Here is a 26,212-nt window from a genome sequence, read left to right as displayed (position 1 = left end):
GTGTGTATGCCTGCAGGCCAGAAGAGGGCACCAGATGCCATTACAGATGGTTGTGAGCCACCATGTGGTTGCTGGGAATTGAACTCAGGACCTTTGGAAGAGCAGGCAATGCTCTTAACTACTGAGCCATCTCTCCAGCCCTGTAAACTTCTTTTAAGCAAAGTTTTTGTCCATGGACAACTCATGCAGATTACTGTCATGCAGTCTAGGGTACGGCAGTATGCTGGGCCATGCTTTGCGGTGCCAGGTGCTCTGTGCAGCCTTTAGAAAGTGACTCAGCCTTGCAGTTGCCCCAGCTGAGCACTGTGGTCCTTGCCTCGCTCTCAGACATCCCGTCCTCATGGCACACCAGTGTGTGACATTCCGTGGGGTCACAGAGCTAATATCCATCACAGATGTTCGTTAACTTGGAGGCACATAGATCTTAGCATGCTGAACACATTCTTATGTACACGCCTTTTCATATTTGTCTGTAGAAACCATCCTGAAATTCAGGAGACTCTTTGGGACCTGTCTGCCCCCTTCATTGAGAAGCATCTTCCATCTGGGGAAGCACAGAGCTGCCCTGTGCACATGCTATGGTCCAGCATCCCGCCGAGAGTGTGATCCTATTGTGGACCCTTCTGGTGTGGCTGTGGTGGAAGTAGCCACTCTGTCTCCTCCTGTGGCGTAGTTCGTAATGTTGGGTCTGCAATATTCTATGCCAGCTTTGCCCTTCCATCCTTCCAAGTCCTGCAGACAACCCAAGATGTAAGCCCCAGTGAGCTAGGTAGAAGCTGACCAGGCTCTCGGAATTGACCCTTGTGTCTGTGCCTGGGTCTTTTTAAGCGTGTGTCAGGTCCTGATGTGTTTCATGATCCCCACCAGGCATTAGGCGGTGTATGTTCTCCTAGGACCGACCCATCAGGGGGCATGCTAGTGCCAGTGCTGTGGAACTAAGGCAACAGCCCCCATGGAAAGGACTGAACCTTTCTCTTCACCAAACTGTAAACAAAACAAATCTCAGAAAGATTGTACAGCGGGAGCACAGTGGTATTTGTACTGAGAAACCGTCACATAAACCTTGTATCTCAACAGCAGAGTGACCTTTTCTGAGGGGCCCTAGCCCTACTCTAGACGCAAATACCACCAGATTGCTTGGCATTTCCTTTTTAAATTTCAAGCGTTCCTGGTTTCAAATCAGCGATTGATCTGTTGGTTTGTAGCCTGTGTACAATTAAGTTAGTCACACTGCTGTTGGAGTCTAAGGAACCCAAGTGCTTTGAAGCTACTGCCCACCTCCAACACATCAAGCAGGGGGCAGGGAGAGTGGTCTCCCAGCGCTAAAACGCTAGTGATCTTTGCTTTGAATTGTGCACTGCCGTGCCAGGCCATCCTCTAGGAACACATCTGTTTCCGTCTCAGCTCACATTAAGTCCGCGGGGAAGCTACAGAGCGGCTATGTGAGGGAGCATCTGTTATGATTCCATTTCTAGGGGGCAGCACACTGCAGGGTGCAGAGGTGAGCAGCCTGAGTTACCTACTAGGCTGCAATAGGAAGGCAGGTATCTGCAGTTCCTGGGCAGGCAAAGGCTCCCGAGGTGGGTGTGGTGAATGTGTTTTGTAGTCTTCATATCTCTGGCCTGGAGAGTCACAGAAGCCCCAACTGGGACAGGAGCCTATGCAGCCAAATTCTGTATTCAGAATGCAAAGTTGTTCAGATTCTGGTCATAATGCTTAGCTCTCCACTATTAAAATCTACTGAGGAACTTTCTTTCCAGCTTCTGTTAACCTGAGCAAGATGGCTGGGGAATGGTGTCTGGGTAGATGGACGTTTGCTCTTTGGAGCACAACGTAGCATCAGGATTCTGATTGTGTTTGTCAGTCTATTAGTTTAGAAAGAATCTACCCAGTCAATCAAGGCTATCTGGCAGGCGATGAGGAAGGAGTTAATAGCAAGAAAATTAACAACTGGAAGAAGAGCTAACTCATAAAACCAGCTCTTCCTTTCTTTGAACTGATGGGAAGTCAAGCTGCCTACATGTTAAGCTAGTGCTCCACCACTGAGCTATATCCTCCCCCAGTCGTCGTCTGTCCCTCCCTTCCCCCAGCTCTTCTCTGTGTCTTTTGTGTCCTTCCCTCCTTCCTTCCTTCCTTCCTTCCTTCCCTCCTTCCTTCCTTCCCTGCCTCCCTCCCTCCCTCCCCTTCCTCCCTCCCTCCTTCCTTCCTTCCTTCCTTCCTCTCCTTTTTTTCTTCCTACCCCTCTCTTTCTCTTATCCTTTTTTTGGGGGGCAGGGGGGCTTTGTTTAGTTTTGTTCCAGACAGGATTTCCTAAGGTAGTCCAGGCTGGCTTCCAACTTCAGATCCTCCTGCTTCAGACCTTGTGCTTTAGAGTTAGGCAGCCCCTTAGTGCTGTCACTATCACACTTACTCAGGAAAAGCCTTTTGAATAAAGAGCTGTGCTCTCTACTCTGAACTTACCATCTAATTGCGGGTCTACCCCACACAGGAATGACTTTTCCCGCTATATCTACAGTGACTATATAACCAGCTCACCTAAGACCCTGACTTATGTGTGTTGTTCCTGAGATTAATGCACTCCCATTTTCAGACGAGTCCCCTTTAGGGTAATAGATTTTTTTTTCCTACATAGCTATGCTAATTGGAGGAAGGGAAGGAAATGAGCTTGTCTAACCATGGGTCCTTTCCTTCTGCCACCACAGCTCCACTTGGCAGCCCTGGCATCACTCAAGGGAGACATAGTAGAGCTGAATAAACGTCTGCAGCAAACAGAGCGGGAACGAGATCTGCTGGAAAAGAAGTTGGCCAAGGCACAGGTAAGGGACCTGAATGGGTGTGTGTTTGTCTAATTTCTTTGTTTAACAGTAAGTGTGTGTGTGTGTGTGTGTGTGTGTGTGTGTGTAAATTTCAACAAAACATATGTGAATTTAGTGAGCACAGGTTCTAGGTGGGCTGCTAAAAACAAAAGAAAGAGAAACAAACCCCAGTATAGACTAGACGGCTTAAACAGCTAACATATCTCTGTGTTATAGGTGCTGGACATCATGGCACCTGGCAGTTTCGTTCGTAGTGAGGCTAGCTCCCCCACTAGATCCCCAGATGGTGGAGAGAATGAAGCTATCTCTCATTTCTCTGTATATCAGGGCACTAATCCTGTGCTTGAGGGCTACACCCTCTTTAATCATTTCCCCTAAGCCCCACCTCCTCCTATGGTCACATTGGAAGCCTAGTAGAATTCAGCACTTGAGGGTTGAACACAAGTGTTGTTGGTTATTTTTGCTCTTACTCTCTTGCCTTTTGGGGAAGGGGAAAGACCCAGCTCCCAAATAAATCACACATGGAGGCTTATTCTTAGTTAGGAATGCCTGGCCTTAACTTGGCTTGTTTCTAGCCAGTTTTTCTTAAATTATCCCAACTACCTTTTGCCTCTGGATTTTTTCCTTTTCTTACTTCTGTGTATCTTTTACTCTTACTCCATGGCTGGCTGGGTGGCTGGCCCCTGACATCCTCCTCCCCTTGTTTTCTCATTGCGCCTTCGCCTTCCTCCTCCTCATTTCTCCTTTTTATCCTCTCCACCTGCCAGCCCCACCGATTCTTGCTCCTGCCTCGCTATTGGCCATTCAGCTCTTTCTTAGGACCCTCAGGTGTCTTAGACAGGCAAAGAATTTCAGCTTCACAGAGTCAAGCAAAGCAATATAAACAAAAGTACCACACCTTAAAATAATATTCCCCAACACACAAACGCACTTCATAGCATCCTTACCCCCACTGCACACACAAGTCAGGAAACAGTCTTCCGGCCACTCAATACCTTCTTCTGTCCCTCTCTAATTGCCCCGCTCCCCTTACTGTAAACCTCACCTCTGTATTGACTTTTCTACTAAAATTAATTTCTGCTACTTTAAAGTGTATCACTCCCACTTGCATCCAGAGATGGAAGGGTTTAATCTTTAAAAAAATAAAAATAAAAATAATTTTGTTCTAATGAATTCATATAAAATCAGGATACAGTTGGTATAAGGCAGCCATCAAACTCCATCCCAGACTTCAGTGAAATTCTATCTAGCTAAGTTGGCCCTTTTAAAACCTAAGATTTTACTCCTCCAATATTAATTATGCTTTTATTCACTTATCCAGTACATGAAAAATCTACATGGGGCTGAAACTAGAAAGGGGGCAGGACACTGCCTGTTTGCTGGTGAAAGGATAGATCTCACAGTTTTGCCAAGGGTAATGGATAGGAATCTGACCTCAACTCTGGATGGCAGGAGAGGCAGGATGGGTTGAACTATACCATGAGTGGTGCAGTCACAAACAGGTGTGGTTAGCCAAGCGCAAAGCCCACGCTTAAAAAAATCATTATTAGAAAGCAAACAAGGCATGGAGAATAAGGCTTTCTAGCCTAAGTATTTAAAGGGAATGCCTACTTTGTAAATGAGTGAGATTAAACCCGACAAAACATGATTTTATATCTTTCCTCATGATTGATGTGCCTTTTGCCTGCATTTTGTCCTTCCTTACTACATTATATTACCCTCTGTTCTGTTTCCTTTCTGAATGTCCACACACGCGCACGTCCCTGCTTACCTATATTCCTGTGTTCTAGGCTAGGCTCTGCATTTGAGGGACAACATGTGGATTTTTTTTTCTTTCTACATTTGGGTGAGCTTGATTAATATAATTTTTCAGTTCATCCATTTTCCTACGAATTTCATTTTTCCTTACAGCCGAATACTATCATGTTTCACCAGCAAACAGGCAGTGTCCTGCCCCCTTGCTGATTTTTCTTAGATGTTAGCAACTGTTGATATGTAATATCTAGGCCAGTGGTTCTCAACCTTTCTAATGTTATGACCTTTTAGCACGGTTCCTCATGTAGTGGTGACCTCCCAACCATAAAATTATTTTGCTGCTACTTCAAAACTGTAATTTTGCTAGTTATGAATCCTCATATAAATAATCTGATATGCAGAATACCTGACATGCAACCCCTATAAAAAGGTTATTCAATTCTGCAAAGGGGTCATGACCCACAGGTTGACAATCACCGGCCTAGGTGTATTATTTCATTACTACTTGAAATGTGTGACATTCTAGTTCAGTTATCCCAAGGTTACTGCTGGGGGTGCTTTTACTGGGAAATTTCCCACCTGCTGTTTGTTCAAACATGGTGCACCTCAAAGGGGAAACATAAAACAAGCCCCCTGAACCCTGTCATTTGTTTAACCTTTGTCAGGATGACACATTGATTTCATCTTGATGCTCTGAAAACGCTCTCTTGTTTTTTTAATATTGTTAGAAATTTGTGCATTTGAATATATTTGAATTTCAATCTGTTGTAATTACTTCCCTTATGAAAGCTCCAGCGGCACTATTTTTAGCCAGGTAGAGCCCCAGGTTCCTTATGAGTCTTATGCATGTACTGAATAGCCAGGCTACACAGCCAGAGTACATTTAATGTCCCCAAAACAAGAAGTGGCCCTTCTCAAAGCAGCTACAGTTTTTCCAAGCAGACAGTATTTCCAGACCATTGTCTGGGAACTTGGGATGCTTGATGCTTTTCAGTTGCTCATTGTATTGTGCCTCTTTTGTGGGTAGAATCGGGAAACTATTTTTATTAACCAATGTGCATATGTGTGTATTTAGTGGACCTTGTATTTGTCCCTCCATTGCAAATTCAGACTATGCCAGGTACTTGCTTGAGTCCTGTTTTACAATCCCACTTGTTTCACCTATGGGGATGTTAGAATATTCCATAAACATTCATCTGCTTTATTCCCCACTACATACAAACAGTCCCGGAATAGCGATCCCACTATAGCTAACAATAATTGAGAAATTCTTCAAATACTTTCTCTTTAAGTCATTTAGGCATTTGAAACTAATATTCCCTAGTTTTTTTTTTAATATTAGTGCCTTCCAATTTATAGTTAGACCTCTCTGAGCAGACTCATAGAAATAGTCCCCCTCAAAGTTCTTGAGTGCCGATAACAGTGTGTCTGTACCTGTCCTTCTGGGAGTCAGCTTGCTGGGCTCAAGGCCCATAGCTCATCTGTTCCTCCTTGAAGGTGCTGATGTCTTGCTGTCTCAGGCACAGGAAGCTGCTGTGGCATGTGACGACGACACAGCTTCTTCGTGTTCTCAAAGTTCTTTATCTAGATGAGTGATTCTCAATCTGGGGGTTGTGATTCCTCCACCCCCAAAGGTCACATATCACATATCCTGCATATCAGATATTTACATCGTCATGGTATCAAAATTACAGTTATGAAGTAGCAACAAAAATAATTTTGTGGTCGGGGGTCCCACAACATGAGGAATGGTCGCAGCATTAGGAAGGCTGGGAACCGCTGCTCTAGATATTCACAGGGTTCTTTCATCTTCTTTCCTTCCTTTTAATCAATTTTTTTCCTTCTCCCTTTGCAGAATTTTTACCAGATTTAGTCCTCATCCTTTTGTTTGATAATCACGTTTGCTCTGTATTCTTTTGATTATATTTGATTTTTTTTTTATTTCAAGGAAGTGATGGCTTTAGATTGTGTGTGTGGATATTTTGCCTGCAGGTAGGTATGTGCACCAAGTCCAGGCCGAGCTCCCAAAGTGGTCAGCAGAGAGTGCTGGAGCCCCTGGGACTAGAATTACACACGGTCGTGAGCTGCTGTGTGGTGCTAGGAATAGAATCTGATCTCTAGCGGTCGGTGATCTTAACACCTGAGCCATCTCTCCAGTTCCTATTTTGGGGAAGTTTTTAATAACCTCGTTTCTGACTTTTTCTGATTGTGAATTGTATGCATTTATGCCTCACACCTGTTTCTTAGATCTTTCATTGATTTTAAAACTGGCTTTTGTTTGGGTTTTCTCTGTGTGGGGAACATTAATTCATTGTGTAGAGTATTTTTTACAATTAATGGAAAGAATATTGGGCTTTTTTTTTTTCCTTGTACGGAATTTGACCTCAATATTTTGCTAGGTTTTGCTTTGATGTGATGTGAAAGGCCTGCTTCTTGGTCTTTTCTTTATTTCCCTACTTCTAAAGACTTTTTAAAACATTTTTTAATTGAGTGTGTGTGTGCGCGTACATGCATAGGCCAGCGGAGGGTGTCAGATCTCTTGAGGCTGGAGTTACAGGCTCTTCCAAGCTTCCTGATGTAGGTCCTGGGAAGCAAACTAGGCTCTTTTGCAGGAGCCATCCACACCTGTAACTGCGGAGTCATCGAGTCACTGGCTGGAACTTTTAGGAATGGGGGGAGGGTTATGAAGGTGGTTTAAGATCAGAGCATGTGTGACAGGCCCTTCTCCACCTTCCTGGCTCTGCGCCTCAGCTTCATTATGTCTGGAACTTTTCTTTTCCTCTATCATCTCCATCCTGATCTATTGGGGGCTGCCCTGAGGTTTTTCTTGCTTTAGAGGGAACTCTGGGAACCAGTCTTTACAGTTCACAGGGACTAGACTGCCTTGGCCTTCATATCTCGTGACAGGCTTCTCCTACCTCGCACCCTGGCATCAACCAGCACAGCCCTCCTGGGTTTACCTGTTTCCTTAGGCTTTTCCTGCGAACACCTATTGGAATTTTCCGCTTATTAGACTCAATCTTGAGTCTGATTTTATCAACACGGGCACCATCAGATCGAGCAGTGATGTTGGTCCATTCCTATCTGCTTGGATCTTGTTTTTTAAAGGGACGTTTTTAAGCTGCTGTATAAGTAAATACATGCTCAGTTTATTTTTTTTTAGTGTGATAATTCAAAGCATTAAAAAAATGAAATAAAAACCCACCAAGCTTATTTTTAAAAAGCCATTTTAAACATTCAGCTTGCCAGGCTTGGGGTGGTACAGACTTCTAATCCTAGCTACTTGGGAGGGTGAGGTAGGAGAATTACAAGTTCAGTGTCTGCTTGAGATACAGGGAGAGCTCAAGGCCAGCCTGGACAACTTAATTATCCTTTGTCTCAAAAGGTTAAAAAAGGTCTGTGTTGAACCTCGCAGTGGCTTAGCACACACAAGCCCCAGCTTCGTTTCAGTGGCAGACTATTTATGATGGGGGGATTAGTTGTCTCTTTAAGACAGATGGTACCTTATAGCCCAGGTGGGTCTCCATCCTGAGGCAATCCTCCTGCCTCGGTGTCTCAAGTCCTGGGATTACAGGCCTTTGCTACCACACCTGGCTATTTTTCAAGTGTGTCCTATTACTATTAAATCACTTTTGTAGTCAGAAAGGAAACAGTAGAAGAGAACTTTACAGCTAGGGAAAACGAAAACAGTTTTTGGTTTTGTCTTAGTCACCATTCTGGAAGGCCTTGGAAAGTTTTAGGGAAGTCTCACGTCTCAGGATCACAAGTGGTTTGACCCTGGTGGAGGGCGAAAGAGGAAGACTGGTTGGTCTTCAGGTTGGTCTTAGGCTTGGTCAGCAACCTTGTGCTAAAGTGAAGACAGCCAGGCAGACAGACCTGCTCCGTACCCAACGTCAGAGGAGCTGTTGAGCAAGGCCACTAGTGCTGCTTTCTCGTTCCACGATTCTCTCGTGACATTTTTTGGTTTTGGTTTTTGCACGTAAATAAAATTTTTACATAAAGTACTACCCCTTTTGGTTGCAAAAGAATAGCAACATTAGGGTATTTCCAGTGATCTCTGGTGAATTGAAACTTTCTAAATGCCTCGTCAAAGCAAGTTCTTTAAAACCCAAAGTGCTACTTTTGTGTTAAATAACAGTAAAATGGTATTAAATAACTGAGGTTTCTAACTTGTACTTATCCAAAGCCCATCACTTTGATGGTTATTACTGGTGAGATTCAACTCCCCATTTTCCTTCCTTCCTCCCTCTCTTCTTCCCTCCCTCCCTCCTTTTCTTTCTTCCGTTCTTCTCCCCCCCCCCACTTTCACTCTCACACTCTTGCTCTGTCCCTGTGTGTGCGCGTCTGTGTGTGTGCATGTCTGTATGTGTGCATGTCTGTATGTGTGCATGTCTGTGTGTGTGCATGTGTGCGCGTCTGTGTGTGTGCGCGTCTGTGTGTGCATGTCTGTGTGTGTGCATGTCTGTGTGTGTGCATGTGTGCGCGTCTGTGTGTGTGCATGTCTGTGTGTGCATGTGTGCGCGTCTGTGTGTGTGCATGTCTGTGTGTGTGCATGTGTGCGCGTCTGTGTGTGTGCGCGTCTGTCTGTGTGTGCGCGTCTGTGTGTGTGCATGTCTGTGTGTGTGCATGTGTGCGCGTCTGTGTGTGTGCGCGTCTGTGTGTGTACGCGTCTGTGTGTGTGCATGTGTGGCGTCTGTGTGTGTGCGTGTCTGTGTGTATACATGTGTGCGCGTCTGTGTGTGTGCGCGTCTGTGTGTGTGCGCGTCTGTCTGTGTGCATGCAAGCAGGAGCTTTTAACCACTCTTCCGCCTCTCTAGCCTTTTTTTTTCCCCCAAAGAAAAATGGTACATGATTTCAACTTACAGCTCACAAGCCCTACAGTCTTGGGCCTTAAAGCATGACCATTATGATATTTATTAGAATTTATGTTTGAAAAGACAAAGCTGTTTGTTCAGGGCATAGTAAAAAGACAGTAGAAAACTTTCCGGTGCTTTATCCGGGTGGCTCAGCTCCTTTGGGGCTTATTTGTGTTTAAGCATTCTCACACTATAGCTCTTGGTGGCAGTTTTTAACCCATGATACTATCCACGTCCTAAGGGCAGTTTGTATTTGCGTTTGTACACCAGTCTTAAAAGTCACCTAGTGCACACTTCACTAGAGAGGAGCCTTCCAAAATATAACAATAAACAAATAAACAAACCCCCTAAGATCTAGAAAGGAGAATGTAAGCAAATGTCAGCCTAGCTATCCTGATCTTCTTACAGAGATGGATTGATCTAGAAAAGCTGAATACAATGAGCTGGCAGTGCTCTCCTCTCGTGATACATGCCTGGGTAAATGATGCAGGTTAAAAAGAGGGTCTTCTCTGCCTCTTGAAGAGCACATGCGCATGCAATTTGTTCTGGGCCTGGAGGAAGTTTTACCATTTCCAAATATTATCGTTCCATGTTCAAACAAAATTATAAACAATAAGTGATGTTTACATTCGTTGGGGATCACCTGAAGAGATCCAGTATCTGTCCAATCATTACTGATAACACTGGAATTGGTTGAATAAAATTAGGTTTCCTGAATTAGGACTGTGCGATCGATCCTAAATGGAATTTTAGAAATAGTCCTCAGATGAAAGAGAAATGCTGAGTCAGGAGACAACACCATAAAGATAGGGAAGACAATACTTGTATTAATTTTCCGCTGCTATATAGCAGACTACTGCAAGCATAGTACAAGGGCCACATCCCTGCTCTTCCAAACTGCGCAGATGCACAGACTGGCACGTACTCAGGTACCCACGTTCCCATCAGCAGGGGATGAGGCACTTCCGGTCTCCGAGTTCTCTGTCTTTGGAAAGCCACACTGGCTTTCAGGAGAGAAAACATACAGTTCCAATGAACTGGAGTCGAGAGAGTGTTTCCTTTGATGAGCTTTCATTTATTTATTTTCCTGAGTTGAAGATGTAGTTGCGGGCGTCTTCTTTGTTAGCCCCCCGTCTTTCTTCTTCGGGAATAGCATTCTGTGGTGGTCTGATGACTGCGGCAGCGCCGGCGCCGGCTCCTCCGTGGCATTTGATTTGTCTCCCCTTTGCCGACTTGCCCTCCCCACCCCTTCCTCTAAGGAGAGCTGTGGCAGAGCTTAGGATTGGAATTGGAATGCCCTGAGTGCTATTAGTTGTGACCAGCCTAGTGTGACCCTGAGAAGGTAACATCACATCTTGCCGTATTTTAAGCGGGAGAGATGCTGACCCCCTCTCCAGGATGGCAAATAGGGTTAACACATTAATGACGGCATTGCGTTTCTCAAGAAGCCGGTTCATAAGTCTCTCAGGTCTGACAGCAGAGACGAATTCGATGATTAAACCTCAGTGGCCTCTGTGGAGTAAGCTAAAACCCAGGAAGAACGTTAGCCAAATCATAAAGCCCCTCCGTGCCACCACACTGCGCAGGCATTTCCCACAAGCCTCACAGTCCCAGACAGGTCTCGAGGCTTTATTTGGAGCTATACCACTAGCAGAGATGTGTAAAGGATTTTGTTCTCAGCAGTTGAAATGATGCTTTTGCTTGTTTTGATTTCATTTTTACCCTGTTTTTGTTTGCATATGTGTATGTGTTTGTATATACGCATGCCACCGTGTACATGTGGAGGCCAGAGGAAGCCTTGCAGGACTTGGTTCTCTCCTTCCATCCATGGCTCCCAGGGATGGAGTGCCAATACTCAGGTTTAGCCACAAACACCTTTCCTCTTTGGACCACCTCGATGTCCCTAGTGTTTGTTTATATTAAACGTTATTTTACGTAAGCAGCTTCAGCAGTTTGTATGGCTAGATACAGGGGTTTACAGGGGGTTCCATTCTCCCCCATCACGACAGTGTTAAGGCCTTGGAAACAGGATATGTATTAAGTGCCAGGTTAAAAAAAAAGTCTAGGAAAAACAAAACACTCTGATATTTACCACACAGAGAAAGCCTGTAGCTACAGGGAAAAGCTGGACTCCCAGGAATATTGACCTCTAGAAATGTGCGGGCCAGGCGCCACAGCCACAGGCTTTCTGGCTTTGCTACGCTGGTCACATCAGTCAGAAATTGAATTTAGAAATAGGAGGAAGAGCCTGAGATGCAATTACTGCAATAAAGGAAAAAAAGCAGAGGCATGCTGTTTCAAGCTTATTCCTTGCCTTTTTCATTGAGAACGTAACAGGCATTTGTGTACAGTGAAGCAAAGAAAACAATAATAACCAGAAGGTAGAGGTGCCATGAGAAACTCTGCTCACGCCTAGCTCCGCCTAAATAAGTAATCACTGAATGATTGACAGGTAGCTGGAGCTGCTGGCGTTCCCCGGTTTCACACACTGTGCACACTTGGGTGCTTTTGTCCTCTTTAGGGTGAGGATGGAGATGTCTTGGTTTTCTAGCTCTTGTTTGGCACAGTCAGACATAGCATTTCCTGGTATTTGTTGGTGACCATAAGAAGCTTGGAGAGGAAGAAGGACGAAGGTTTTAGATATCATCAGGTGACTCAAACAGAATTAGAAGTTTGTTTGTTTGTTTGTTTGTTTTAAAGGCTTTTAGTGTTACCTAGGTTACAGTAAATAAAACAGTCATTTCATATTGAGTCTGTTTTCCCATGTACAAAATGATTTGATCAGTTAGGGTATGTAGTAATCGCAAGCAATTCCAGATGTCAAATACCTTACTAGGAGCTCATGGAGGGGTGTGTGTGTGTGTGTGTGTGTGTGTGTGTGTGTGTGTGTGTGCGCATGTGTGTACACTTCCTTACCTAGACCCAAGTTGTTTATGTTATCTGGAATGTCGCTATCTAGTCACCATGACCCAGAGAAGGACATGTGGTAAATCCTGCAAGAGTTCTTAATGACAAAACAGCATGTAATCACTCATCGCATTGGCTAAAACGAGTTACAGGGCATCTCTTAGCTTCAAGGGAGAGAAGTACAGCCGCACTCTGCAGGGGAGGCAACAATACTCAGAGTGTTGGCAAAGGCCCCGCTGGCCGCCTCAGTAGGGTTGCCAATGTTTATCTTCCAGGTGGAGTCCCTCGTACACTAACTGTGGGAGAGACAGAGACACTGTTTGAAAGAGGATTGTGTGAACCGATTTATGAAGATCTGAGTGGATCTTTCAGCATTCTAAAAATAGTTAAATGAATAACTGAAACATTTAAAAAATAAGTTTGAAACTTGTTTTTCAAACAAATAAAAATGAATGTACAATGTAACAAAGCTTGTTGGGGCATAGCAAAAAACAATGTTAAAAGGACTACTTATGAAAATTTAAAAAGAGAAATCTCAAACCTCTCACTGTATCTCAGGATGCTCTAAAAGCCCGAACAAACTAACCCTAAAATTAGAAGGGAAGAAAGGAAGATCAAACCAGAAAGAAATGAAACCGAACCCAAGAAGACACCAAGGACCCTAGAAACAAAGAGTTGGCTCTCGAAGGCTAAAGCAGACCCTTGGCTAGACTAAGAAATAAAAAGGAAAACAAAATCAGAGATAAAACAGAGACTGCATCTCTGTGTTTTCATTGGTAATCAATTACTGTATATTATCGTGAACAACTGAGTGATTTAACACCTAGAAGATTCCCCAATGCCAGCGCTGCACAGGGACTGAAGCACCAGGCTCCCCCCTTTTCTCCCCACCTACTTGAGTTGTGTTTCTTATTCTCCAAAAAACCCCAGGATTCCTTGGGTCCACTTGATTATAGTGGTCACAGTTCTCTTCAAAGTGCCTGTCCCAGTTCCTTTCCCCGTGGCCCCAGGTCGTCTCTTAGACATTTGGGGCAACCCAGAGATGTCTGATACCTGTGAAAGGGAGCGCTAAATTGAAGATGCTTCCTAGTGCTTTAGAAAAAGCATACTTATGGGGAAAATGGAGGGAAGCAAGCCAAGCATCTTTGCCCTCAGCTAAAAGGGTTGTTTCCCCTGCCTGTGCTCCCTTTAGCTGCAGGTGCTGTCCCTGACCGAGATCAAGCTTCCTGTAGTTTCTCACTCCTGCGCACCCCTCCAGGCAGATTCTTCAGCTGGAACCAGGGGCAAAGGTGCACTTCGTCTCCATCTGGTGTCTCCTAAACCCAGCCATCCCCGCAGAACCTTTGTATAGGGTGGGCCAGAACAGACTGCAGGGACGCCTGTGCCGGCTTTGAACCCACTTTCTGCCCTTTCCTCATCTAAACACCGAATCTCCCTTACGTGTGGATGGGGAGCTGCGGTCCCTGGACAGGCTGGGTGGTGGGAGTGGCCTGTCCTTCCGAAGAAGAGAAGCAAGAACGAGGGAGGGAAGATGGGAGCGTGGAAGCTCATTGTGTGTGTGTGTGTGTGTGTGTGTGTGTGTGTGTGTGTGTGAGTGTGTGTGTGAAGCACCACACAGACCTGTGTCTAGCGGACTGAGTGTTAAAAGCCAACGCAGCCATGGCAGAGTCCAGAGCACAGATTGGCATTGCCATTCTTTTCAGTTTGATCTTCACAGGAGTGTGTAGTCTGTAGGCGCGTGAAGACTACACACTCTGCTTGGGGGTGGGAATAAAGAGCAGCCACAAGAGCTCGCTATGCCCCTTGGGAACGGGGGGAGGGGAACGGGGGGGAGGGGAACGGGGGGGAGGAGGAAGGACAGTAGTCTACATGTAGATGTCTCAGAGGAAGACAGAGGCTGCTGATTTAGTCACCAAAGCTCGTGACATACTATTTTGTGGACTCCTCTTACCTCTAAAGAGTAATGAATTGTGGATGAACAAGACCTAAAATGCACCGAAGGAGGCTGGAAAGCTCCCGCTTAGGCGTGGCTCTCTTAGGTGCCAAGGATTAAGGCCAGGGCCTCATCTTTACTAAACAGTGTGCTGCACCAATGAACCATGTCTCCAGCCCCTTAGAAGTGGCCTTGCTCTTACCTCTGGACCCGCTGACTCCAGAGGCTTCACTGTGTGTGGAGGTTATTTGGTGTGGAGGTTAGCACCGGGCACAGTAGTTGGCATCAGTGTTCTTCTGCAGGCAGCTCTCCTAAGAAGGCTGTTTATAGAGCATTCAGAAATCTTGCTTGCCTGATACTTGCTTCCAGAGTCCAGCAGGTCCCCAGGTGCCCGCCCTGAGTGATGCCATTGGAAAGGTGGCAGGTTGAGGGAAGGAGAGAACACCTGTCCACGGTAGTGGGTAAGAAGCCTCCTTACCCCTTCCCTGTCACAGGCCTGAAAAGACACACCTGCAGAGCTGGCTGGAGAGCACATATGGCTGTCGGCATTTGGAAAACCTGGTTGAAAGTGAAATTAAAATTTCCCTGCTGGACAGGAAATTAATAACCGCGGAGTGTAGCAGACAAGGCCAAAGCTAGGCCACTTGTTCCGTCACCTCCTATGTTCCGTTGTTATGTAAATGAGATCAGCTGCCACTGCCTAGAGGGAATTGAGGAGGGTAGAGAGAAATCGTGGGGGACGGGTTCCTTATGGTTTAAATTCCCTCTGCAAAAGTGTTTCCAATAGCACACACTTCTTCACTCCAGCAGTGCCTAGGCACAGGGAAGCTTCCAAGCCTCTCTGGTCATTATTTCTATCAAGTAGTCTTCGTGGCTGTGAAGCATCACCACTGACTCATTTCACAACACTTCCAGATCACCCACAGTGAGCTGGGCCATATGCCACCAGGGTGGGGGAGGGGGCGAGGGCTGAATAATGGAATATCTAGTGTCTGCCTTCTGGGAGTTTACAGTTTGGAAGAGGAGGATATTGGATATGATAGCATAAATGAGTCCCCCACCCCCACCAAAACACCCATTATACCACTGAGTGTTTGGGGTAGGAAAGTAGCTGAAGCTCACTATGGGAAAGGAAGCAGATTGGTGGAAGGAACTGAGGGACAGCCCTTCAAGGTTGGAGGTTGTGGATGAACCAGCTCTGCCAATGTAGGTGTGTTACTTAGGAGCATTTACTCAAGATTCAGAATCTGGTGGCCTCGTGCCTTTTTCTTGGTGAGGAGCTAGCAGGGACTCTGAAGAGGGAGAGGCAGAATGAAAGAGTATTATAAACGCAAGATCCTCCATCTCCTCCCGGAGGTATTGTAAATTTTAACTGGGGCTACAAGAGTTAATTTGGGGCTGGAGCAGGTGAGTGTCTTATTTGGGGAATACCAGTCTTGAAAGCAATGGCTCGAAGCTATGAAATCATTCTGCAGAAGGTACATCAACACATCCACATGTCCGTCTTCTGTCCTGTGTTCTCGGTCCTAGTGCGAGCAGTCCCACCTCATGAGAGAGCATGAAGACGTCCAGGAGCGCACAACCCTTCGCTATGAGGAGCGTATCACAGAACTGCACAGCATCATTGCAGAGCTCAACAAGAAGATAGACCGTCTGCAAGGCACCACCATCAGGTAGAGCTGCTCCGTCTAGCCTGTGTTTTTGGCGTGCTGGAGCTGAAGCAGCCCCTGAGTCGCCAGCCAGTTATCTTCATCCCTGTTGTCCCCTGCTGATTCCGATCCCCACAACCATCCCAGTCAGTAGACGGTGTGGGTTGTGACTCTCAGTTTACGGCTAAGGGTATAGAATCAGCAAGCGAGTAAAACGCTTTATTAAAGAGTCCTAGGTGGTGCCACCCTGTCCTGAAAGAACAGTCTGATGTCCTACTGCCTCCCTTGTTCACCAGGTCTCCCCCGACTTCCTGCCTCCGTTAGTGCTGCTGAGACTCATGGGTGTGGCTTACAGCTAAGGTCATATGGTATTCTAGATAATCTGTTAATATTCTGAGATTGTCCCAAGTTGTGTATCAGTGGGAACACATCATCTTAGCAGATTTCTAAGGCAAGGCTTGATGCATTGCTTCCCTGCGAAGAGAAACAAGACCCATCAGTTTACTGGTGAGAAAGTCAGGTGCAAAAAGATTGCCGCCGGAGAGCAGTTACGTTCAGTAGAGAGCAGAGGCAGAGCTGGGGCCCAGAGACTCAGTTTTGGTTAGTTTTCTTTCCCTGAAGATGCCTATCAGGGACTCTGCCTCCCTGGCTTACCAGTCCATTTGGCTCCTGAGTCTGCAGCACACAATGCTCATTTTCCTGCATCTGCCCTCTGGTTCAGGGAGACTTGTGGAGGAGCTCACTGGGGTGAGCAGGGAGCATCTCTGTGCAGAGAGGGAAGCCCTCGGTACCTACGTTTCTGGACAAAGGCTGCTTTGTTCACAGCATTTGCAGAAGCCATAATTGAAAGACTCTCAGAGGCAGCTGCTCTGAATTCTCCCTGGAGAAGTTCTGGCTCATAAGAGACTTTGGACGGATTTTGTTCCAACTCTGAGAGTCGCCGTAATGATGGGGCTTCTTGGTGAGGGTGCCGGTGGGCATCTGTTTTCTGGGCAAAATCATGGAAATTTTTACACTGACTTGGAACCACACAATAAATTTCATATTCTAATTTAGAACCTAAGGTTTTAAAATTGTATCCTGGTCTACAGAGTGATTGTGGGTTGGAAATGCAGGAGCAAAGAGAAGATTTTTAGCCCAAAGATATGATTATAGTAGATTTCGAAGCGCCTGAGAGAGAACACTGGCAAATTAGTGATTTCCATTAAAAATGAGTTACACTTTTTAAAACTTGAGAAGGTGAATGGGTGTGGTAAGTTGTGAAATAAGTACAACACATAGCAAGGGGACAACTCAGTCTTAAGATGTTTAAATTGGATATAATGGCCTGACTGTTTTGCTTGAATATTCTGTGAGCTACTTTGACCCATAAACATGTATCTGTGCCTTTGATTTAAAGGGCGATTGTATCTGTGCAGATGGCACGATTACCCACTCCCTGTATTTGTTATATAAATAAACTAGCTCCTCTTTGAAGGGACTCCCAGCCGGGTTGTCACGTGTGCTATGTGGGCCAGGGAGCCAAGATTCTTCCTGGCCTCTTAACTCCAGAGGCCAAGGTGTGGCCCCAGCCTCCGGCACTCCAGAAATTATATCTGTCCTTTACCCCTGACACGCTGTGGCAACCCCAGCTCAGGAACAAAACACCGTGGATGGCTTTCTAACTGCTGTGACATACCCCAGGTTCTGATTGTATCCTTTTTCTGATATCCAAGGTTAAAGAGGCAAAGTACAAGTAGTGGGGGCTGGAGGGATGGCTCAACGGTTAAGAGCACTGGCTGCTCTTCCAAAGGTCCCTGAGTTCAATTCCCGGCAACCACAGTGGCTCACAATCATCTATAGTGGGATCTAGTGTCCCCCTTCTGGCTTAAAGTCATACATACATGCAGATAGAGTATTCATACATAAAATAAATTTTAAAAATAAATAAAAAATGGTAGTGAAAGGGTTGTATATGTCTTCATCCTCATATGACTTTGAATTCTCTCCCTAGTTATGCACCTAAAAACCCACACCAGAAATGTTTGCTTTTCCTCCTTGCAGCACTGAGCTCTCCTAGCTGACAAGTGTTTAGGGAGCGTGAATCTACTAAAGAATATGATAGCGGGGCCACAGTTAGCCATGTGGCCCTTTTCAGTGCCCATGCTCTTAGAAGCAGAGAATAGTCTTGATGTCTGTGTCTCACAAAGGAACACATGAACAAAGCAAAAGCAGCTGAGGGAGGCAGCTATTTTCACAAAAAGATGCATCATAACCCAAGCGGGGTGGGCAAGCATGTGGGGCATGAAATGCACTTGAGTTTTCTTCCAGTGCACCTGCTAGCTGTCTTCTCCCATTGTCTGAGATCTGACCTCACGCTCTTTCAATATTGCCCAGTTTTACGGTATTCAAAGCGAAGCAGGTGAAGGAAGGGAGGAAGCAGTAGGTACACAAGTTTTACTGAGTGATGGTATTGAAACATTTGCATAAGCGCCTATAAGGGAAGAGATACAAAGATTTGCATACAAATCTTACAAGGTAGGAGACATAGGAAAAGTTGAATCCCTTGCAGTAGACAGGCTTTATGCTGTTTGACAGAAAAGACTAGCTGTTCCTTAGAATGCCTTTGAACTACAAAGAAAAAATAGTTATCGTACTGGCTGGAGTGACAGGGGAGACATGAGCGTCCGCAATGCCATATAAGGTAGTAAGGACTGCATTTGAAACCTGGAATCCGCTAGACTACTGCCTAGAGATTGTGAGAAGTTAGAGTTAAAAGATCAGAGAGAGCTAATACAGGGGTAGACCTTTTAAGAATAAGGGGTTTTGAACTACTTTATTAGATAAAACACTAATTCTGGGCTGGAGAGGGCACTTGGTGGTTAAAGGCACTTTTGCTCTTGCAGAGCGAATGAGTCTAATCCCTAGAATCTATCTGGTTGTTCGGAGCCCCAGTAACTCTAGTTTGGGAAGTCTGGTACCTGTTTTTGGTCTCCTTGGGCACCAGGCACATACCACATGGTACATGTACATACAGGCGAAACACTCATGCACATAAAATAAATCTTCTAAAAAAGAAAGAAAAAACTAAATCTCACTAAGAGAGGTGCTGCCCAAACCAGAAGAAACATATTTCAAAGAAGAAAAAAAAAAGTTTTAATAATGACAACTCCAGCCTTATAACCAGTAGAGAAGACAGCTAAAGTTGATGTATTTTTCTAGTTCTGTGTAGTAACATTTTGTTTCTCCTCTTGGCTTCCTTCTACTTGTATGCAGTGAATTGGTGAAGCTTGTAGTGTGGTTACTAGGTTTCATAATGTTTTGTCAGGTTTGCCATTGGCTCCAGGAGGTCTCCCCACAGAAGTTGCTATAGCTGATAATGTCGTAGGTCTCCCAGATTAAGGAGCAGCTGAACTCATTCCATTGACCAGAGGGACAAGTACAGAAGGTTGAAGCTTTTGCTGTTGTGGTTGAGAAGTTTAACTGATCAGGAAGACTCATTGGATGGTTACTGAGCAGTCATTGGGTGTAGACGGTTAATGGCTGTCTTCTGGCCCAAGTACTCCTTCTGTTCTTCCTTTATTTCCACAAATCAAAGGCATTCTGAGCCCCGGGGTTACTCCAGACCCCCTCCCTACTGTGTTCTGGATAATTTCAGTCTGGTGACAAAAGGGTCTGGGAGGAAGTAGAGGCCTTAGCCATTCCCACGAGGCTGTGAGAGTGGCAGCAGGCATGCAGTGTAGATGCAAGGGTCTGCCTTGACTGGCCAGACACACAGTTCTGGGCCAGCATGGAGCAGCAGCAACAGGTGCCTGATTTCTTGGGGCCCAGAGCTGGGGTGACAAACTCGACAGCTCCTAGTGGCCTCCACTTACCCACCTCTGTCTTCTCCATTCTTCCACCAGCTTTGCAAGCACAGACCTTCCTGGGTGCGATGCTGCCTGTTTGAACCTTTTAATACGGAGTGTTTTCCTAACCGATCCCTGCCAAATGCACCCGAAATCTCATCTCCCAGAGACGAACCCTGAACGTTTTGTGTATATGTCCTTAAAATTTTTCTATGGACTCTCTTAAACATATTGGATCATGCACCACACCGCACAAATGGCTTTGTAATAACATTTGCCTTTTCACTTCACAATATATTATGTGGGCCTTTTTAAAGATGGTTGACTTGTGGAGATTTTATAATGGGATCGAAAATATGAAAACGAAAACATGACCATAGAGGACTTTGGATCCAAAAAGAAAAGGAATGATGTCTAAGCAAACTGAATGTGAGATCTTTTCTTTCCCATAAGCAACTCTTGTAGTACCAACCTTTTGCTGCTAACTTCTCACAGTTCATCCATGTTCTCAGTTTCCCATTTGCTCTAAGCTTCCTGCTTTCTGCCTACGTGCCCCAGCAGTTTTACCCAAGCCCTGTTTTCTATAGACTAAAGTTGCCTTCTCTCATCGTCGTCACTATGTGGAGAGGGGCCTGTAGGAGCTGATTGGGGTCAGATGAACTCATGAGGGTAGGGCTGTCATGGCGGGCTCTTCATGAAAAGAGAGGCCGGAGAGCTGCTATGTGTGACCGGGCCCCTCCTTTGCTGCCATGTGACGATACAACTAGAAGGCCACCATCTGCAAGCCAGGCAGAGGACCCTTCCGGAAATGGATCGTGCTAACAATGCTTTTAGGCTTTCCAGCCTTCAGAACCATGAGAAAACACATTTCTGTTGTTTAAGCCACCCAGTCTGTGGTATTCTGTTTGGGCAGCTTAAGTAGCATAAACTGCTAATGATTTCTCTCTTTGTCCCGAATCTCCTCCCCTCCCCTTCCTTCTCTTCCCCCTTCCGTCCAACCCTTTTCTCTTTTGCAATGCTGGAGATAGAACCCAGAGCCCTGTATATGCTATGCACATGAATTTCCATGCCAGTCCACCAATATTTATTTGCTGATTTGCTCACTTATTTTGACATAGCATCTAGATGGCTGTAGAGCCAAGCTGGTAATCCTAGTTTGCTTTCTGTTGCTGTGATAAACATCAGAAGCAACTCACGGAAGAAAAGTTCAATTTCATCTTACAATTTTGCAATCGAGGGGAACCCAAGGGAGGCACTCAAGGCAGGAGCTTGAGGCCGAAACCACAGAACACTGCTGACTGGCTTGGTCATCCACCTGCCTTCTCCAGGCCCAGGCCCACTGACCTTGACAGTCACAGCTTGCCTCTAGCTTACGATCCTGCTGTTTGGGCCTCTCCTGGATAGGTGGCTCACCATGCTCAGCCACTAATGACTTTCTAAGTGAAAAATCTAAATCTCCTGTCTTGCTTCGGGTCCCTTTCTATAGCATGGGCCCCAAAGTCTCTTCCTTCTGGATGGTCTCCTTTATCATCGAAAACCTTGCATGTCCTGAACCTTGTCCTCCTCAGGGAGTTCTGTCTTGAACCTTGTCCTCCTCAGGGAGTTCTGTCCTGAGCCTTGGATCACATGATGGATCTCTCCAGCTGGCATCTTTCATCTTGAATGGCAGCACCCCAATTTACTCCCCATCTCTGTGATCTTTGCATCTGCTCTGAACGTTTCTACAGGAGGCCCCTCCCTTGGGAGCAAGGCAGTGTGTGATGGACCTGTCCCCTGCGATGCCATCTACCCTCTAGGATTTCAGGGCCGAGTCAGGATCCTGCCATTCTTCCTGAGATCAGCCTACATGGCAACCTTGTGCTGCATCTCAAACAGGGACCAAGGCCTCTCCATCTCCTGACAAAATGTGTTGTTCTGATTAACTAAGGGCCTAGAAAGTTAGATAAAACCCAGAGAGATCCTATTTCTTTCTCCCGTCTTCCTGTGTGGTGTGCATACGCCCTGATGAGTACTTGTAAGTTCTTCTCTGTGGCTCTTACCTCAAATCTTAAGATAAGAATGGGGTATTTTTTTTTCTGGGCAGTGGTGGCGCACACCCTCAGAGATATGTGGATCTCTGTGAGTTCAAGGCCAGCCTGGTCTACAGAGCTGATTACAGGAGGACAGCTAGCACTACACAGAGAAACCCTGTCCCAAAAAAACAAAACACCCCCCCAAAGGAATATTGTATCTATGGAAGAGCATTTCTTTTGGTCAGTTGCTCACCTGAAAGCTCATAGACAAGCTTTGTTTTCCTCCCTGCTGTATGGGAAATAGGAAACAAACGTCGAGAAAGCCAGCTCCTACCTCCCGCAATGGATTCTTTAAAGAGAATTCGGAGGGATACGTTTCTTTCTTATATCAGCCATTTCAGGAAGGTCTGCCTGTCACTGTAGAAAGACAGAATGTGAAGCACCCAACGAACTGGAAAACCTGTCGGCTCAAGTGGGATGGGTCTAATGACTACAACTGCATGACAGCCACCAAAGCCCATGAGTGACCACCAGGCCATCTTCCGATTTGATTCAACCTCAAGGCAATGACGGATGTGCATGAAGATCGTTTGTGATGTCACATTTTACAGCATTCCTGAGTGCACAGAAACTCTAGCTCCTAGTCTAGTGCACATGAGAACTAGACTTTTGTCAGTGCTTCCCTTTTAAAACAAATTTTACACTAAAGCAAGATGATGCTTTAAGAGCAAGGAAAAGCAAGTCCTTAGGCCACAGTGTAAGATGTTTTCACTGGAGCTAAACTGAGGATTTAGGCTGGACGATAAAGCAGTTGCAGAATGTGTAAGTCACATCATGCATTCAAGCTGTGGATATCCTATTTTTAAAATACCAACTGTGGCTCTTCTGGCCTTTAGGAGTCTTTCATAGTGATTTTTCCACCACTGCTGGTCTTCATGTGTGTCTGCACATCCTGGAGCCGACCGCCTAGGAGACTTTGTTTTAGTTAATGTTACAGCTGGGAGTAAGTGTTAACGATTACAAGTCTAAACAAAGTCCCTCGAAGCACGTCTCAGATGCTTCTGAGTGCACAGAGCTCAGGGCATTTAGACTCCTGGGACATGATCCTTCACAGCCCAAGGACAAACACTTGAGACTTGGTAATTCCATTTTAGGAACCATCTACTCAACAGATGACCGGTTTATCTAAACTTTTATTTTTGTGGCTAAACACAGTCACTTTGAGGAGTTTGTTCATATTATTTTATCCATAGAATTAACAGTAGGTTTGGGAGAGGAGACATCTCTGCCTCAAAGAAATAATCTGTGACAAGATTAGGAGTTACTGTTGAGGGAACCGGAAGGTGACTTGGTAAGTAAAAGCACTTACTGCACAAGCCGAAGACTGGGGTTTGAATCCCAGCACCAATTAGAAAACAAACAAACAAACAAACAAAAAACCTGGATGTGATCACTAATGGACCTGATTGCTGGGGCTTGTTGGTGAGTCCGGATTCATTGAGAGACTATGTGTCTAGACAGTAGGGTAAAGGGTGCTCCTGGACTCCACATCTACATACCCATAAAGCAGACACCGCTTACACATTACTATACACAGCAAAAACAAGAGGCCAGGGAAGGTACTTGGAGAGGCCCCGATGGGTCCTCTGTGAGACACCTTCACTGGCAGTGACTCGAGGCTGCCCAGCAGCTTTCCCTGCACAAAGCATGATCTAGTCTTGGGGAAGTTGCCCTGGACCAGCAGTCTTCAGACTCAGTCCGTTCTCTTGATGGACCTGGGGGCAGAGAAACTCCATCATCAGTCTGCACATACTACATGGTATCTGGCCAAAGGATCATGACGGAGTTTTTTCTTTCTTTTCTGATCAAGGTTCAAGCTTCCTTTCAGAACCTATGCTGGTGGGGTTGACGATGTCCTGTAAATCAGTAATTCTTCCTGTCTTTAGGAGAGGCCTGGGGCTGCCTGTATCTTCTGTTGTTCAGGCTGAGTTTAACCTATTTTAGATCTCACAGCGTCACTAAACCTATCCTGATCTCTATCCTATCCCACCTCTAGTCATTACTGTTTATGCATGTCGTTTCACTCTAGAATTCTTCAGATTCTATTGGAGAGACTTCACCAGGATTCAGGCGTTCTTACCTTAGCCCCTTCCTGTCAGGACGTTGCAGCTGTTATGTTTCTATGCAAGATGGTGGTAGTATTCATTCCTACGCCACGCCTCTCCAAACTTCCTTTGTCATATTTTATTTCTACCACCTATGTTTTTTTTTCCTCCTCTAATATCATAAATACTCTTTTGTGACAGACAGCTCTACTAAAATCCTTGCTCTTCGCCATGCTCCTCGCCTCACAGCTCGGAGTTTGTGCACATGCTCTTTCTGTCTCACAACCTGGAGACAGCCCTCCCGTGTCCGCTCCTATGTCACTCACAGCACTTTCCAGGTTAGAATTGGTTGAGGATATGTTTGTCTCCCGAAAGATGGAATCTGCCCAGTCATTGCTTTCCTGTGTTCTTCTGGGTGCTCCAATGCCTTGAATGGGATCTTTAGTCTGCCGTTCATGACACGAAAACCCTCCAGCCCCTGGCGACATTACGAGTGTGATCTCATTCTCTTCCCCACTCACCCCAGAGGGGGTATTTCCCGCATCATATTTTCCTCCTCACACCCTCTCCCTATTCAGTCCTTTATGAAGTTATTCCTGCTAATCCCTGGAAGTCATTCGGTGTAAAGCAGACTTGGCAGGGACTATGTGTTCAGGCTCTGCCAGGCCAGCTTTCAATGCTGAGGAAAGGAAGAGCTGATGTATCAGCTCACAACCAATTAACTCCAGACCAAAGGTGACTAATAAGATGGGGGCCCTTAATTGTTTTCTTGCCTAAACCTCATTATTGGTGACTCCTGTAGTTGTCTAACTAATTAGCATTCATAGCTTATTAACCCGTGTTTATTTTCACTTTCGCTCCATTCTAATCCATATTTTATAAAGCTGGGGGCTTTGTAACTCTTGAAGATCTTTCTAGTTTTCTGAGTGGTTTTCATAAACCCCTTATATAGCAGAGGTCATTTAGGAAACAGATAAATTCCTTAAGAGAAAATTGCTTTTTCTGAGAGAGAACCAAGACCTTTAGAGAGATATTTGCATTTTTCTATATATAGATGTATCTCCCCAGTTGCCTCCTCCCCAAGCTACTCACCATCTTGGTCTACACAAAACCCACAGCTATAGACTTCGTTCCCTCCATTGCCTCACTGATTGCTGGCAGCTTCAAATAAGTGTTAGACTGGGGAATTTCTTCTCTGCTCAGCTTTCTTCATTGATGACGTCTCCCTCAGACTAGAATGACACTAGTGAGCTCTCTGTGCCCACAATGAAATCCCCGACGACGTAGTTTTGGGGATCACTTATAAAAATAGATGCTTCCGAGAGAGTTCTGTTCTTTTCTTTTTGTCTGTGTGTGCCGCATGTGGCATGTGTTGGTGGTAACTGGAGGAGCCACGGAGGCAGGCACTTTGAGATGCGTATTCTAGGTAGAAGCTTTCCTGCTGGTTAATATCATAACTCAGAGGTGAACTAACCATAAAGGGCTGGGCGAGATAGGGGGAACACATGGGAATGAAGCAGTTGTGTTTCAGTGTTGTCTTCCATCCGTAAATGCAAGTCAGAAATCTAGGAAACATGCTGTGGGGTAGTGCTCTTGTACACTGTAAAGATTTGTCACTCGTATTAGTTTAATGAAACACTGATTGGCCAGTAGCCAGGCAGGAAGTATAGGCAAGGTGACCAGACTAAGAGAATTCTGGAACGAGGAAAGGTAAAGAGTCAGTTGCCACCCAGACACTGTGGAAGTAAGATGAGAATGCCTTACTGAGAAAAGGTAGCAAGCCACGTGGCTAAACATAGACAAGAATTAAGGGTTAATTAAAATTGTAAGAGCTAGTTAAGAATAAGCCTGAGCCAACAGGCCAAACAGTCTATAATTAATATAAGTCTCTGTGTGTTAATTTGGGACTGAATGGCTATGGAATAGGGCAGGACAGAAACTTCCATCTACAGAAACAGGGCACTGGATGGAATTTCTTCTTCAATACATCCCTCTCACCCTTTTCTTTTGGGGAATGTAACTGTGGCACTTCTTAAATATGCTAGTCTGTCCACCCAGAGATCTAGGTGAACTGGACGTAGGAAGTTTCTCAATAGCTCCAACTTATCAAGTTCTTGGAAGGACGTTCCCATTGGGACCTCCAGATGAAGGTGTGGAATTCGCAGTTTGTCATCCCCCTCATTGTTTTGTTCAGTGTAGCCTCAATATTAGTAAACTTTGTTCTTTCTTACCTCATAATTTGAGTGGGATGAAAAGTCTAACCACTTCAGGAAATCTTTCAAGGGAAATACTTCTCATAGACTGATGAGTAAATCTTGTTGAGAACATAACTGTGGATGCACAAGGAACATT

General features: G+C 45.3%; 1 protein-coding gene across 2 annotated transcripts in view; it reads left to right on the top strand.

The window, feature by feature from the left end:
- Window positions 1-26,212, top strand: part of LOC121442232 (colorectal mutant cancer protein) — a 368,334-nt gene that overhangs the window by 268,768 nt on the left and 73,354 nt on the right. For both annotated transcript variants that reach the window (XM_041643697.1, XM_041643696.1), the window contains 2 exons: window positions 2,703-2,816; window positions 15,798-15,940. In XM_041643697.1, the coding sequence (XP_041499631.1) occupies window positions 2,703-2,816; window positions 15,798-15,940 (257 nt within the window). The remainder of the gene's footprint in view (window positions 1-2,702; window positions 2,817-15,797; window positions 15,941-26,212) is intronic.

The sequence above is a fragment of the Microtus oregoni genome, unplaced genomic scaffold (assembly GCF_018167655.1).
Source record: "Microtus oregoni isolate MIOR12 unplaced genomic scaffold, Mior012 000088F_ref0000325, whole genome shotgun sequence".
Lineage (NCBI taxonomy): Eukaryota > Metazoa > Chordata > Mammalia > Rodentia > Cricetidae > Microtus > Microtus oregoni.
Note: the sequence above shows the minus strand (reverse complement) of the source record. Positions and strands in the feature narration are given on the sequence as shown.